This window comes from Diabrotica undecimpunctata, chromosome 4 (assembly GCF_040954645.1).
Source record: "Diabrotica undecimpunctata isolate CICGRU chromosome 4, icDiaUnde3, whole genome shotgun sequence".
Lineage (NCBI taxonomy): Eukaryota > Metazoa > Arthropoda > Insecta > Coleoptera > Chrysomelidae > Diabrotica > Diabrotica undecimpunctata.
This window is the reverse complement of record NC_092806.1, coordinates 68,685,052-68,698,564: the sequence shown is the minus strand read 5'-3', so window position 1 is coordinate 68,698,564 and position 13,513 is coordinate 68,685,052. Positions and strand designations below refer to the sequence as shown.

Sequence of the window (13,513 nt, the reverse complement as noted above, 5' to 3'; positions counted from 1 at the left end):
TTTTCCAATTATTTCCGTGTCTTTCTGTTTGTGATGAGAAAACATCTTTTTCATACTTCTTTTGGTTTGTCTAGGATACCAAACCAATAGTCTGTGTCTCCACCAATTCAATGGCGGTCACACTATGTGACCACCTACTGCCACTCAGTTTAGCCACTTTTTCAAGAATCAAGCCTTACTGTATATTTTCTGAAGTCAAAGAAATTCATTTTGAGTCCTATATGCTTGATATAATTCTTCCAGCATTCTTCTCTATCATCTGCAAATCACATGATATATTAATGCCCCTATATCACCATTCCAACTTTTTAAAAAAAATTTCCAAAACCAAGATAAAGAGTTTAGGAGAAATACATAGTATTGCTGCAATGTATTCCTTTATTCAAGGGTATTTTGTCTGTCTCTATCGTGACTTGTATACTAGCATATATGCTCAATAAGACTTGCAGTTGATATATGCTCAATAACACTTGCAGTTGATTCTTGTGTTACAGAGGTCCATAAGAATTACCCAAGTTTCCAATAAATCAAAGGCTTTCTGGTAATCTACAAAACCCAATTGTAGGAGTACATTGTATTCTGCATTTTTCTCAATTTGAGTTTGTATTGCTTAAGGTTAGTCGGTAGTACTAAATCATTTTCCAAAACCTGCCTGTTCTACAGGCTGATATGAGTCTTTATCTGTTTGTTTTCTTTCCCTTTTCAGGCTTTTGATGCACTGATTTTTGTATTGATTTTGTTGTGATTGGGTTTATGTTTGAAATATATTCCTTTTGTTACTTTTATAATGATGTTGGTTACTTGTTCATTTTGAGTAAAAATGGTCCATATTTTGTATTGAGTCAAATGTTTTATAAAAGTAGACAAAGTTTTATACCCTGTTTATATTGCTTATTTAAGAACAATTCCCAATGTACATATTATCGATACCTACTCTTTTTACTGTCAGTTGTTTGATTTTATTCTTTTTTCTACTATTATTCGATAATTTTACTCACTATTCATAATCACCCTCCAATTTTCGCGCTTGTTAAGTTTCCTTTTTATGTAGTTTTACTTTACTTCTATATAATAAATTATTTGACAGTTGTGATCGAATCTACATTTTTTAGTAGTATATACAGTATTTAATTAGATTAAAATTTCTCTCCCCTTATGTCAACTTATCTATTTTCACTAATTATTCTTGCTTATTGTGTAATTTTCTTTTTAACTTTGTTCTATATATGATATAACTATTTTATCATCTATAAAAAATATTAAGCGGGACTTAAAGTGAATGGAAAGTTCTAATAAGATTTTTGATATACAATTTTAAAAAATTCCTAGCTATTGGAGGTTTTGGGTATGTGAGTCATACATTATATGGTAGTTTACATAATTTGGTTTAACTGTATGTAAGTTTTAATGCTAAAAGACTAATACATTTTTAAAGTAATCTTTAAAAGCTGACCCCAAAAAAGTTAAAATATACTTACTCTAATTTATCAACTGCACTCAATAGTTTTGTAGGGCTTATAAATGGACCAAATGTATCGGTACTGAGATGAGGCAAGCAATCTGCAGCATGGAATACAACAATGCCATACATGGAATTTGCATTTTCAGACACATAATTTGCATCATCTATCTTAGCCTGATTGAAATATCTACAAACACGAAAGAAATATATTTTAACTAACAATTTACATAAATTCTTAAATATAACACACTTTTAAATAATTCAGAAGTGTAAAGTTTATCAGAAAGTAGCGAAGTTACACTGAAAAATCAGTACCTCGAGCTACCTTCAACTATCCGTTCAAATTCATCATTAAATTTATTAACTATTTCAAGATTTTAGATAAAATACATATTATATAGAAAATACATATCTGAAAGATAGGATGCAGGTTGTGAGGGTTGGTATACTGCAACCAACTTAAGTTTGGGAATATGACTCATGCCTCGAAGATGCGCAATGAATTGTGTTTACTAGTGTTACCATGGAAACGACCAGTGTGTTGCTTGGCAGTGTCGTAGTCTGAGAAGTACGGATGTATCATGACGAATCACAGAGAGTATTTGACTTGTCTTACTGATTTGTTGTGTTGGATATTTTATATTTTTTTTATAAATTTGTGCTTAGTATAATAGTAATGCTTGGTAGTAGTAATTAGTGTATTATAAAGTAATTTATTGTGTTTAGATCAATTATTAATTATAGTTATTTAACAATGTGGTTCCTAAAAAGATAAGAACAAAATTAAACCATCATACTTTTGAAAAGATACTCTTCAAATCATCTGGAGCAAATTGAAGGTGGCGAATAACCGGGACATTGATTTGTGTCTTATTATAATTTATGAAAATATTTCGATTAAAAAATAATGATAGATAATCAATCTAGATAAAACTTTAAATTATTATAATAAAACATTACAGTCAGATATTGGATTGTAACTAGCACGTTTTGAAAAGCGTTTTTTCGCCCCGGATATTATTTTATAGTTTATAATACGTAGGATAAGGCATATTTTTTTTCACATTTATCGTCCTTGTACTAAATGATCAATTAATCTTGGTAGTTTGCCTGTTACTAAACTTATTAACACAAAATAGAGTTCGTGTTCGGTAGGCAATTGAAGTATAAAATTACAGCAGACGCATTCCAATGTTCCTTGTGCCAATACCCTAGGTTTAAAGATCCTTCAAACATTTTGGATATTAACTCAACCCTATCTGTGGTTATTAAATTAATTAGATACGGTTTTTTGTTGTTAATGATAAAAATAATACCTATCTACATTACAATACAATTACAATAATACATTTTTGAACGTTATTTTTTTTTATTTAGATTTAGTGCAATTCCGTTATCTGTGATGGCAACAACAAATTGATTCATGAACCATTGTGTCCAGTCTGAACACAGGTTTACATTGGGAAAAAAAGTGTACCAATTTTATATGACGGGAAGTGTACATCCATAATTAATACCGACGAAACATATATACGTAGCAGCCATACTCCACCTTACCACTGGGAAGATCAAAGTAGAAAAACTTTAAAAAAACCTATTTCTAAGGGCAAAAGGCAGATTATTGTTCATACTGGAGGAGAGACTGGATTTGTACTTAACGCTTTGTTAATTTTTAAATCAGGTGCGTGTTTATAATAAAACAAGCAATTTTAATAATAATAACAGTAATGTAAGCCATAATTACTTTTACTTATTATTGCTTTTAAAGTACTTACGAAATAAGAACGAGGCAAAAGTCGTTCGGCAAAAAGTTTTTCATAGACATTTAGTATAGATAATAATATACAATGATTATTTTAATTCGGTCCTAGTAGTTGATAATGCATTCTATCATAAAGTGCTAATAGAAAAAAATGTGACGTCTGCTAGGCGAAGGGATATTATCGTAAAGTGGTTACAAGAAAAAAGTTTTCCTTTTCAACGAACACTAACCAAACCGGAGTAATATAAAATTATACAAGCCCATAAACCACGTTTTCTACCTGTTTATGTATTATATTATGAGCTTGATGAACATCAAGAGAGTACAGCTTGATGAACATCAGACATAGAGTACTTCGCTTGCCTCCCTATTATCCGGAGTTAAACTCTATCGAAAAAATATGAGCTTTGGTAAAACGTAGAGTGGTAACTGATTCATCCGAAGAAAGCCTTGCTGAGGATGAAGATAGTCATTCAAATTCAGGAATAGAGATCTTAGAATCATGCGAGGAATCATAACTAAGGCCTTGTTTGGATAAATACAAATATTATTTAAATTATAGTACTTTATTTTAACTAATTAAATATTATTTAATTAGTTAAAATAAACTACTTAATTATTTTTTTGTAATGTTAAAACCTCTCAATCGTGATAATTTAATAAATTGTAAGTACCTATTGAGGAATTTGTTATTATATACTTATGAAAAATTATTTTAAATCTACCTGTTTCCGCCTGCCACTGGTAGAAACACTCCGCCCACCGGCGCTAAACACTACGTCACAATCCCAAAGTTAAATTTGTTGCACTCTAGGGTGTTGTCAGCAGAGAGTGTGTTAAATATTGGAGTACTCCAGGGTTCAATACTGGGCCCTACTTTATTTTTGATTTATATAAAGGATCTTCCAAACATGGAACATAAGGATATATAAGCTAGTATACACTCTTTGCAGATGACACTACTGTGGCCTTTGCAGCTGAGAATATTGAGGATGTGCTGAAGGGTTCTACAGTGGCACAGCAAAGCAATGGTTTACATTAAATAGGGTGGTTCTGAACAACAATAAAACTAAACAAGTGATTTTCACAATGAGAAATGTGGGTGATATGAATGATGTGAGTCAGAGAGATTGAATTTTTAGGAGTTCTTTTGGGTCCAAAATTACAGTGGGTCCACATATTAATAACTAGTGCAAAAAACTAAATAAAAGTATCTTTATTTTGAGAAACCTTTCAAAATATGTCTCACTGGAGACTTTATGTACTACATATCACTCCATACTCCACTCACATCTTTCATGCTCTCTCCTTGTCTGGGGTCATGCAGCTGACACTCACAGAGTATTTGGTCTGCAGAGAAAGGCAGTGAGGGTCCTTGCTGATTTGCGATTTAGGGCTTCTGAAAGATTGGGAATTCTTACTGTACCAACAGCGTACATTCTAAAAAACTTTGAATTCATGAAGAGGAATATCCAGGAATATCATAGAAGTCACAAAGATGAATGCAGCTACGATACTGGGCACAAGCAGAATATGATACCAGCATATTGGCATTTGAGAAGGTGTCAAAATGGACCAGGGTATTGGGCAATAAAATGTTTTAATTTTCTGCCTGTGAATATTAGAAACTTACCTGAAAAGGAACTTGAAAATAGAATTAAAAAAATATTGGTAAAAAATTCCTTTTATACAATTCATGAATATTTTTAACATCATTTTAATTTGAATTAATGTTTTATACATATTTGGCGTGTGTAAGATTTTATATGTTTAACATAAATAAACAGTATTGAGTACATAAAAAAATTTCTAAATATGGGCAAAGTAATTCTTAGACAAAAAATATCAGTTATGTGTGGTATATTTATGTTCACTTGGCAACACTTAACTAAGAATTCACTGCATAAAATAGATATGTTTGAATCTAACAAAACAGCCATATTGCTTATAGTTTGATCAAGTGTTTCAGTTTTTAAATATGTAGACACAAGTTTTTCTACTTCATTCTCAGAAATTGTAAAAAAATATGTTTAGAAGAAAAATTTCAGCAAAAATACCAAATTTAACCACTATAAGAAAATGAAATAATGGAAGAATCAAGCAACTGTCAGTGAAATTTTGTTACATATTTTAGTGAAAGACATTTTTAAGCTCCCAGAAGATATAACTGACTAAATTACGAAGGAGTAGATGCTTCCTAGAGGGAAACGATGGTCTTTTTTAATTTTTTTTATTGTAACATTAAATAATAAGCCAAAGCTTCTCTTTAAAATCATTAAGGTGTCAAGACATGCATCAGCCTGTGTCCTTAAAAATCCCCAAATGTAAAACACTGATATAATGTTAGTCATGTCAGCATCATGTATTTTCACTCATTAAGTCATACATTTTGACATTATGTTCACTCAGGTAAATACTGAAAGATATTCACTATACTAGTAACCTACTCATATAAAAGTCTTATACATTTTATTCAAGCTTGCCAAATAATTACTGCCTACCCAAATTCTTATGACATTATGTCAATTATAATAGGCTGATTCTTAATATAAATAGCATTGATTCAAAAACGTTCCTATCATATAATGGTGTAAGGTTTAATTTACTTCTTTTCAAATTTCTTCCATTCTTTGAGGTTTTGTGTAAACATCCTTGCATCTGTCTACATCACTCCTCTTCACTCCAATATCTCTTCGATTACTTCATATTCTTTCTTGCTCTTCTTCTTTTTTGTGGTGCAATATTTGTGCTTCCCACACATTTCTCACTGGTATGGTATCTCTTATCTGGTATAAACACCAACACAGCTATCTCTGTTCTATAAACTCCACCATAGATTGTATTTTCAAATCGTTCCTTAAATCTGTGTTCTGTCCATTTTAGTAGCACTTTACCTTTTGTTAAAAATTTGATCTCTAGAGCCTGTGTCTTGGTCTTTTGCCATTCCATTAGTACCCATGATTCGCTGCCAAAGTAAAAACAAATCTATAAACTGCTTTGAAAAGTTTAATTTTTGTATTCCGTGATATTTCTTTTGCAGATAAAGTTCTGTTCATTATATGATACAGTTGTAATGCTTTTCCACTCTGCTATTGACTTCTGCTTCTAGAGATCCTGTTTCTTCTATTATTCCTCCTAAGTACGTAAATGTTTTAACTTGTTCTATTTTTGTTTTGTTTAGATTTCTATTTTAAGTCTTCTCTTTTCTCCCCTATCTGCATAACTTGTGTTTTTATCTTCATTCCGTTTTCATTGAGTACTTCTTTCTATATTTCCAAATTATTCTTACCAAATTGTCAGTTCTACTCTTTGCAGCTTTCTCTACTCTACATTCCGCTTTTTACTCCTTGTTGTGCATTTCTTAATAATGACGACCATAATATTATAAATATTGTTGGCCTAAGTGCTCCTCTCTGTATTAGACCTTCATTTATTGTAAACTTATCTGATGTTGTATTATTACTAATTAAGACATTGTTATTCTCATTATTAGAAATACAGACGGAACTCATAGAAGCTACAAAAGCTCTGTATAAAGAAAATAAAGTGTCCATTAAAAGGGGAACAAGAATAATAGGAGACTTCACCACAACAAAAGGGTTCCTGCAGGGTTGTTTCACATCTCCAACCCTATTCAAAATATACTTAGAGAAAGCCTTGACTAGATGGAAAAGAAAATGCGAAGGCATGGGAGTACCCTTATGAAACAAATACCTATATATGTTAAGCTTTGTAGATGATCAAGTAGTGATTGCACAAGACCAAGAAGACCTCAGTTACATGATGAAGAAATTACAAGAAGAATATACCAAGGCTGGCCTAGATATTAACCTCGCGAAAGCAGAGTACCTATCTACAAGTAAAGAAGACATAGAAGATCAACAGATTGACGACAACGTAACAATCAAAGGAAAGGATAAATTCAAATACTTGGGGTTTATAATCCCGAAAAAGGCAACAACAGAGGAAGAAATTAAGCAAAGATTAGGACAAACAAGTCACAAGGACAGACAACTTAACTCAATATGGTGGGATAGACACCTATGTATGAAGAAAAAACACATTTATAAAACATTAGTGCAAAGTATTATGACATATGGGGCTGAAAATTGGATTATAAACAAGAAAAACAGCAGTGAGATACAGAGATGGAATGAAATAGAAACAGACATAATAACATATAGAACAAAAAAGACTAAAGTGGTATGGACATGTAAGAAGAACTAGCGACAGCAGAATAAATAGAATAACTGAATGGAGCCCCATAAGGAGGAAAAGAGGACAACCCCGAAGATCCTGGAATGAAGTAGACAACGCCATGAGTAAGAAAGGCGCCTAAACAATGGAGAATCTGACAACAGAGAAAGATGGAAAAAGTTGAGCGAGGGAGGCAGTATATATGTATATATATATATATATATATATATATATATATATATATATATATATATATATATATTAAATTTTTTTATCATTTGTATTTTCCACAGTTTTTGTCTCAGTACTTCATTGAAGGCTTTTTCCAGGTCAAGGAATGCTAAGTATACTCTCTTTTTCTTTTGCAGTACTTTTTATGTTATCTATTTAAAAAAAAATATCCTGTATACTCCTGCCTTTGTGCTTCGTCTAAGGCTTGGTAGTTATTACATTCTGTTGTATCTCCTTTTTTGTACATAGGTACTATTAGTGACACTTTCCAATCTATTTTTAGGAATATTTGTTGTCCTTTTTTCTCATGTTTTTATTATTTCTGCTGTTATTCTATTCACTCAACTTGCTTTTGCGTAGTTTAACATTTTTATTGCTTCTTCTAGTTCTTCCTCTTTTATTGAGTTTTCTGTGTTATCTTCCAGTATAGTACTTTGTTCTTCATTATTGTCATCTTTGTCTTTATCCACTAATACTTCTTCAATGTGTCTTTCCATCATGTTACTATTTGTTTTGTCTCTGTTATTGAATCTCCATTTTTATCCTTATTACTATATAATTTTTGTTTTTTTTTCTGTGTTCTTATCATCTTCAAGGTTCTGTAGAATACCTTTTGCCTCCAAATCTCTCTTTGCTGCTGTTATTATATAACTGCTGTTATAAAATTATTATATAGTCAATTATGCATTTCTCATGACGGAAATGATTTATGATGGAAAACATAAACACCCATACCAAAAAGTATGGTCTAAAACTGAACATCAAAAAGACTAAATTCATGATTGTAACAAAGAAGCTATACACCAATGTGAATTGAACCATAACTAATCAGCCAGTTGAAAGAGTTACATCCTACAAGTTACATCCTAGAGATAGCGAGACAATCGTTTGTCAAAATGAAAAAGCTCCTATGCAGCCGGGACATAAATATAAACTTAAGAACGAGAATGTTAAGGTGCTATGTTTTCTCCATTCTGCTGTACGGCATGGAAGCTTGGACACTGAAAAAGATAAACATCAAAAACATTGAGGCATTCGAGATGTGGTGTTACAGGAGAATGTGGAAAATACCATGGACAGAAAGAGTAACAAATCAAGATGTTCTGCTGAAGATGGGGAAGGAATGCGAAGTCATAAAAACCATAAAAATGAAAAAACTGGAATATCTGGGCTACATAATGAGAGGAGAAAAGTACTCTCTGCTTAGACTCATAATCCAAGGAAAAATCTCGGGAAAGAGAAATGTGGGACATAGGAGGATTTTTTGGTTGTGAAATTTAAGGGAGTGGTATGGGTGCAGTTCAATACAGTTGTTCAGAGCTGCAGCCAACAAAGTAAAGATTGCTGTGATGGTAGCCAACCTCTGATAGGAGATGGTACTGCAAGAAGAAGAAGAAGAAGAAGAAGCATTTCTCATTTTGACTTCTCTAGTATACATGTAGATTTCTTTGTGTTTAAAAAATGTATTAGTTATTGTCATATTGTTTAATACACGAAATTCTAGTAATCTGCTTCCATTGTTATTTCTGGTCATTTCTCCAAATGATTCAATAGGACTAGTGACTACTGTTAAAATCCCATGCAATGTGTAATTCTCCTCTTGAAGCTTTTGCTACAAATGTTAACTCTCCCCAAAATTCATCTTTGCTTTGTGAGTTATCATCTTCTTTAGTCCGCATACTACTATTATAGTTTTATTACAACTACACTCTTTATCATTCATCTCTATTATAAATATTCTCTCTGACCATGCTTTCCAGAAGCATATCTGGTTTTCCAGTCTTTTATGTATTATGCAAACTACACCTTCAGCTGCTCTTGTCTTCTGGCACAATTATTTTCCATTTTAATATTCCTTATTCAATGTTCTTAGTCTCTGATATTGCTAGTATACTTAATTCTGCTGCCTTAAACTACTCTATTAGTTCTATTTTTTACCATTCATGCTGTTAATGTTCCTTGCTCCAATTTTCCAAATTATATGCTCATATTTTTATTTGATGTATCTATGTGTTTTATGCTTTTCATTCTTTCATTTAGTTTCTTCTCTGCTACTTCTCATTTTTTTCATCCCAATATTTTTTAAAATTCCTTTCTTTTCCCATCTCCATTCCATTCCATCTACTATGATCTTTTAAAATACTTTTATCCTTTTACCTACTTGAGGAGTTCTTTACATTTTTCAGTTGTCTTTTCTCATGTCTTTTATACATTTCTCCCTTTAAATTTTTCAGCTATCTCTTTTTTTGCATAATTCTATTTTCTATTTTCCATGTGTAATTCCTCCTTTATTTTAAGCTCTGACTTTTAGTTCTATTATCTCTTCTTTATATTCTCTATTTTCTTTTCTCATTTCTCTGAGCTCTTTAAAACCTTTTCTTAGTAAGTTATTATTGTCAGTGTCATCATCTTCATCCTCAGATTCCTTTTTTCATTTTCGCCTATGTTTTCTTACTCTTCATAAAAGATTTAGAATTCCTTTCTTTCCTTTTCCCATAATCTAACACATTCCCTTCAATGTCTGTTTCTTTATTTTACAAGCAGCAGGTCTGCGGAAGGAGTTATTTCCACCTCAATAGTTCAGAGAAATCATTCCTATCAATCTTGCTTTTCAATAGTTTAAACTTTTTCAATTCAGCATTTAAATTAATTAGTTGTTAAAATTTATTTTTGTTTAAATCGATTCTATTTTATCTGACTTTCAGTACACATTGGCAATATCAGTCTGTTGGCTAAGATTTTGTTTAATATGCAACAGACACTGCATAATATGTACCGAAGATGATAGGATGGCAAAGATGATGATTCTAGTGAGATAAGTACAGTTAACTGACAAAAGTTGACAGTGAATTGCTAAATAAACTTAAAAAGATAGAGGCTATCTATAATATAGCGTTATAGCACCATTGATGATGATAATGATGATGGATAATTCATATTCATAGTTTATTTTTTGGATAGGTAATATAAATTATTCTATGCATTAAAAAATATAGGATGTTCAACTAAAAACATAAAAAACATAAAATTAGATCATTTATTAACCACAAAAATACATACTTAAACTGTTACAGAAACATGTCAGTTGAAGATATTTTTGTAAAAAAAAAATAAGCCAGGATAAACAGTTAATAGTTTGCTCAGTTATTTGAAGAACACTCAATTTTTGAACTAAAAGTTCTAATTGTATTAATTTTAAACTACAGCATGTTTATAGCAACATTTCATTACACCTAAAGAGCATCTGAAAAAAAAATTAAACAAAATTCTTCCTATACTTAGCATTGACAGCTTAAAATCAAAGTTCCCAGTTGGCATTAATACCACATACCAGCACAGTTTGTCCTGTGTATGAATCATACAAATTTATGTAGATATTAATGTATTAAGTATAAAGATCATAGCAACAAATTTTAAATGGCATCACTTTTTCATTGAATGATGTGTCCTTATTGTCAGAAAAATTAGATCATTATAGTGGCTTTTAAAAATAAGACATTATTTTAAATGCAAAATAAGATTAATGTTGAGCGTCCAATAAAATATGTATATTGTCCAACAATCAGTAACTGAAGCACAATCCTCTAAATTTCAGTTTCGTAGGGATCCTACCCTCTTACTCAACTGGTACCAAAGAATTGATAGCTAATTAATACATTTGCTGTTTTCCTACTTTAACAAAGTTACTTTTATGCATTTGCTTAATTTGATGCTTATAACTGATAAAAAATTATTTTACGATGTAAAAAGAAAAGATTCAATTTTACTCACTCCAAAGAAGGTATTATGTAGCTGGTTTTAATATCATTTATGTATGCTCCATTTACTGCAGTTCCTTCTATAAGAAATATTACATCCGCTTGGACACCATGCTCAACTGAACAAACTACCATTTTTTGTGTGTGCTACTTTTCAAGGTACATATCTTGATTCTCTAAATAAATATTTATTAAAAATGTTCTTAATTATCTTTATTGTGTATGATAGTAATAAAGTTGATGATGTTCCTATTCCTATGATGATGTTCAATCAAAGCTGTTTTGACTTTTGACATGACGTATGACATTTTCTTCTTCTTGTGACATGACCTTTTTTACCCAACGGGACTTTGAAGTACTGAAATTTTAAATCATTGGGCGCGTTCAGCAGACGGAGCTGCTCCACAACTGTTGACACTGTTGAGTAAAAGTCTGCAAAATCAAACCGCTACCGATACGCTACTTCCGGAGCGGCCTGTCAAATTTGGTAGCGTAAAAATGTATCGCTACCTCCATCCAACATGTTGAGAGAAATGTCATTCATGACATTTCTGTACTGTACTAAAATTGAGGCAAAGAATATAGGTCTATATTCTTTGATTGAGGGTTAGGTGTTTGTCTGTTTTTTACGTTTTTACTTCCAGCCATAATATTACTTTATTATATGGACAACCATTGAATTTATTTAACTTGTTTAGAGGTATTTCTTGATTGGATTTCTAATTCCTTTCCAGCTGTTTCCTAATAGCAAAAAGGTGATCCATTATTTATCTTTACAATTTAATGACTGTTTGGTTCCATTCCTTCATGTTTTGTTCATACTTTCTTTTCACTTCATATATTAACTATTAAAAATGTTTACGTCGAAATTGATCATTACTTGATAGTTAATGTTATCTAAAAAGAAAACTCTGAAAACTTTTGTTTTCTACATCTCCATAACTTTTATTATAATTTCTTTCCACTACAGCTATTTCAACATTTTGCCTTTCTCAATTGACAAAAAAATGTCTGCTGTGTCTACACTTTATAGTCTCTGACTGAACAAATAAAGGAGGGGAAAGCTGTATGTCTCAAATTGGTCATTCAGAATTATATATGTATATTTTAATACTTTCACTGCCATGAGAAGCATAATGTGATACACGGGTAATACGATTTTACAGCCGCGAGAATCGAATACACACGCATTTGTAATGCTCACACATCACAAATTATGAAAGCTCTTAGAAGCAATTGTGGTCTCTCATATCAAAGTATCGTTAATGCAGTTTAAATGTAGACGGCTGTAGGCAACAGAAACTATATTTGGCCTCTGAAATATGTGAACCAATGTTTGATTCTCAGGCTGAAAAGTGGGTTACTGATAAAAACTACTCAAGTCAACTATTATATATTTATTTTTTAACGAAAACTATTATTTAAATACATTGTTATTTTAATAAGAAATTAACAAAAACTTTATATATTAAAAAAATATTGTTTTCATTACACTATTTAGTTTCTCTTGTTTTTTTTTTAACTCATTTTCACAGTATAAAGAATTGCACAGAGTAAACATTCACGCAACAAGGCTGCGTGCATCATATAGTGATTCTCACCTCTAATACAAATTAACATTTTTTTTTAAAGAAACGTGTAGATATATACTTAGTTTTTAATTTTGTGTGTATATAGAGTTAAAAAGATGTACTGCCAGAAGGGTCCTTTTTTTTTCACTATGGTGCAGTGTGAGGGTTCATAAATTTCTTAATTTAAGGATTTGAAATTGTTCACTAAACGAATGATTATGATATAAAAGGTGAAGTGTGCATGTAGACTCTGTTTTTTGTTGTTAAAAGCTCTTTTGTGTTCTGGTATACATTTGTTGAAGGTTCTAACAGTTTAACAGATGTAATATTGTATGTTGGGTTTTTGATTAAGTTTGTTATACCCCACTGTATAAATGTTTTTTATGTTGGCTCTGGTGCTTATTATATTTGCTTAAGTAATTGTTTGTTCTGAAAGCTGGTGTTATTCCTCTCTGTTTCTGTTTTCTTAGTTCTGTTGTTATCATGCCTGTATATGTAATTATTGTTTCAATTTGTTGATGGTTTTATTACT

General features: G+C 31.1%; 1 protein-coding gene across 1 annotated transcript in view; it reads right to left on the bottom strand.

Annotated features, from left to right (window-relative positions):
- MED25 (Mediator complex subunit 25) overlaps nt 1-11,710 on the bottom strand; it is a 72,505-nt gene extending 60,795 nt beyond the window's left edge. Inside the window, exons 1-2 of the mRNA XM_072529679.1 lie at nt 11,424-11,710; nt 1,479-1,649 (exon numbers count right to left, since the gene is read on the bottom strand). Coding sequence (XP_072385780.1) covers nt 1,479-1,649; nt 11,424-11,545 — 293 coding nt within the window. The 5' untranslated portion in view covers nt 11,546-11,710. The remainder of the gene's footprint in view (nt 1-1,478; nt 1,650-11,423) is intronic.
- Between the last annotated feature and the right edge of the window lie 1,803 nt (nt 11,711-13,513).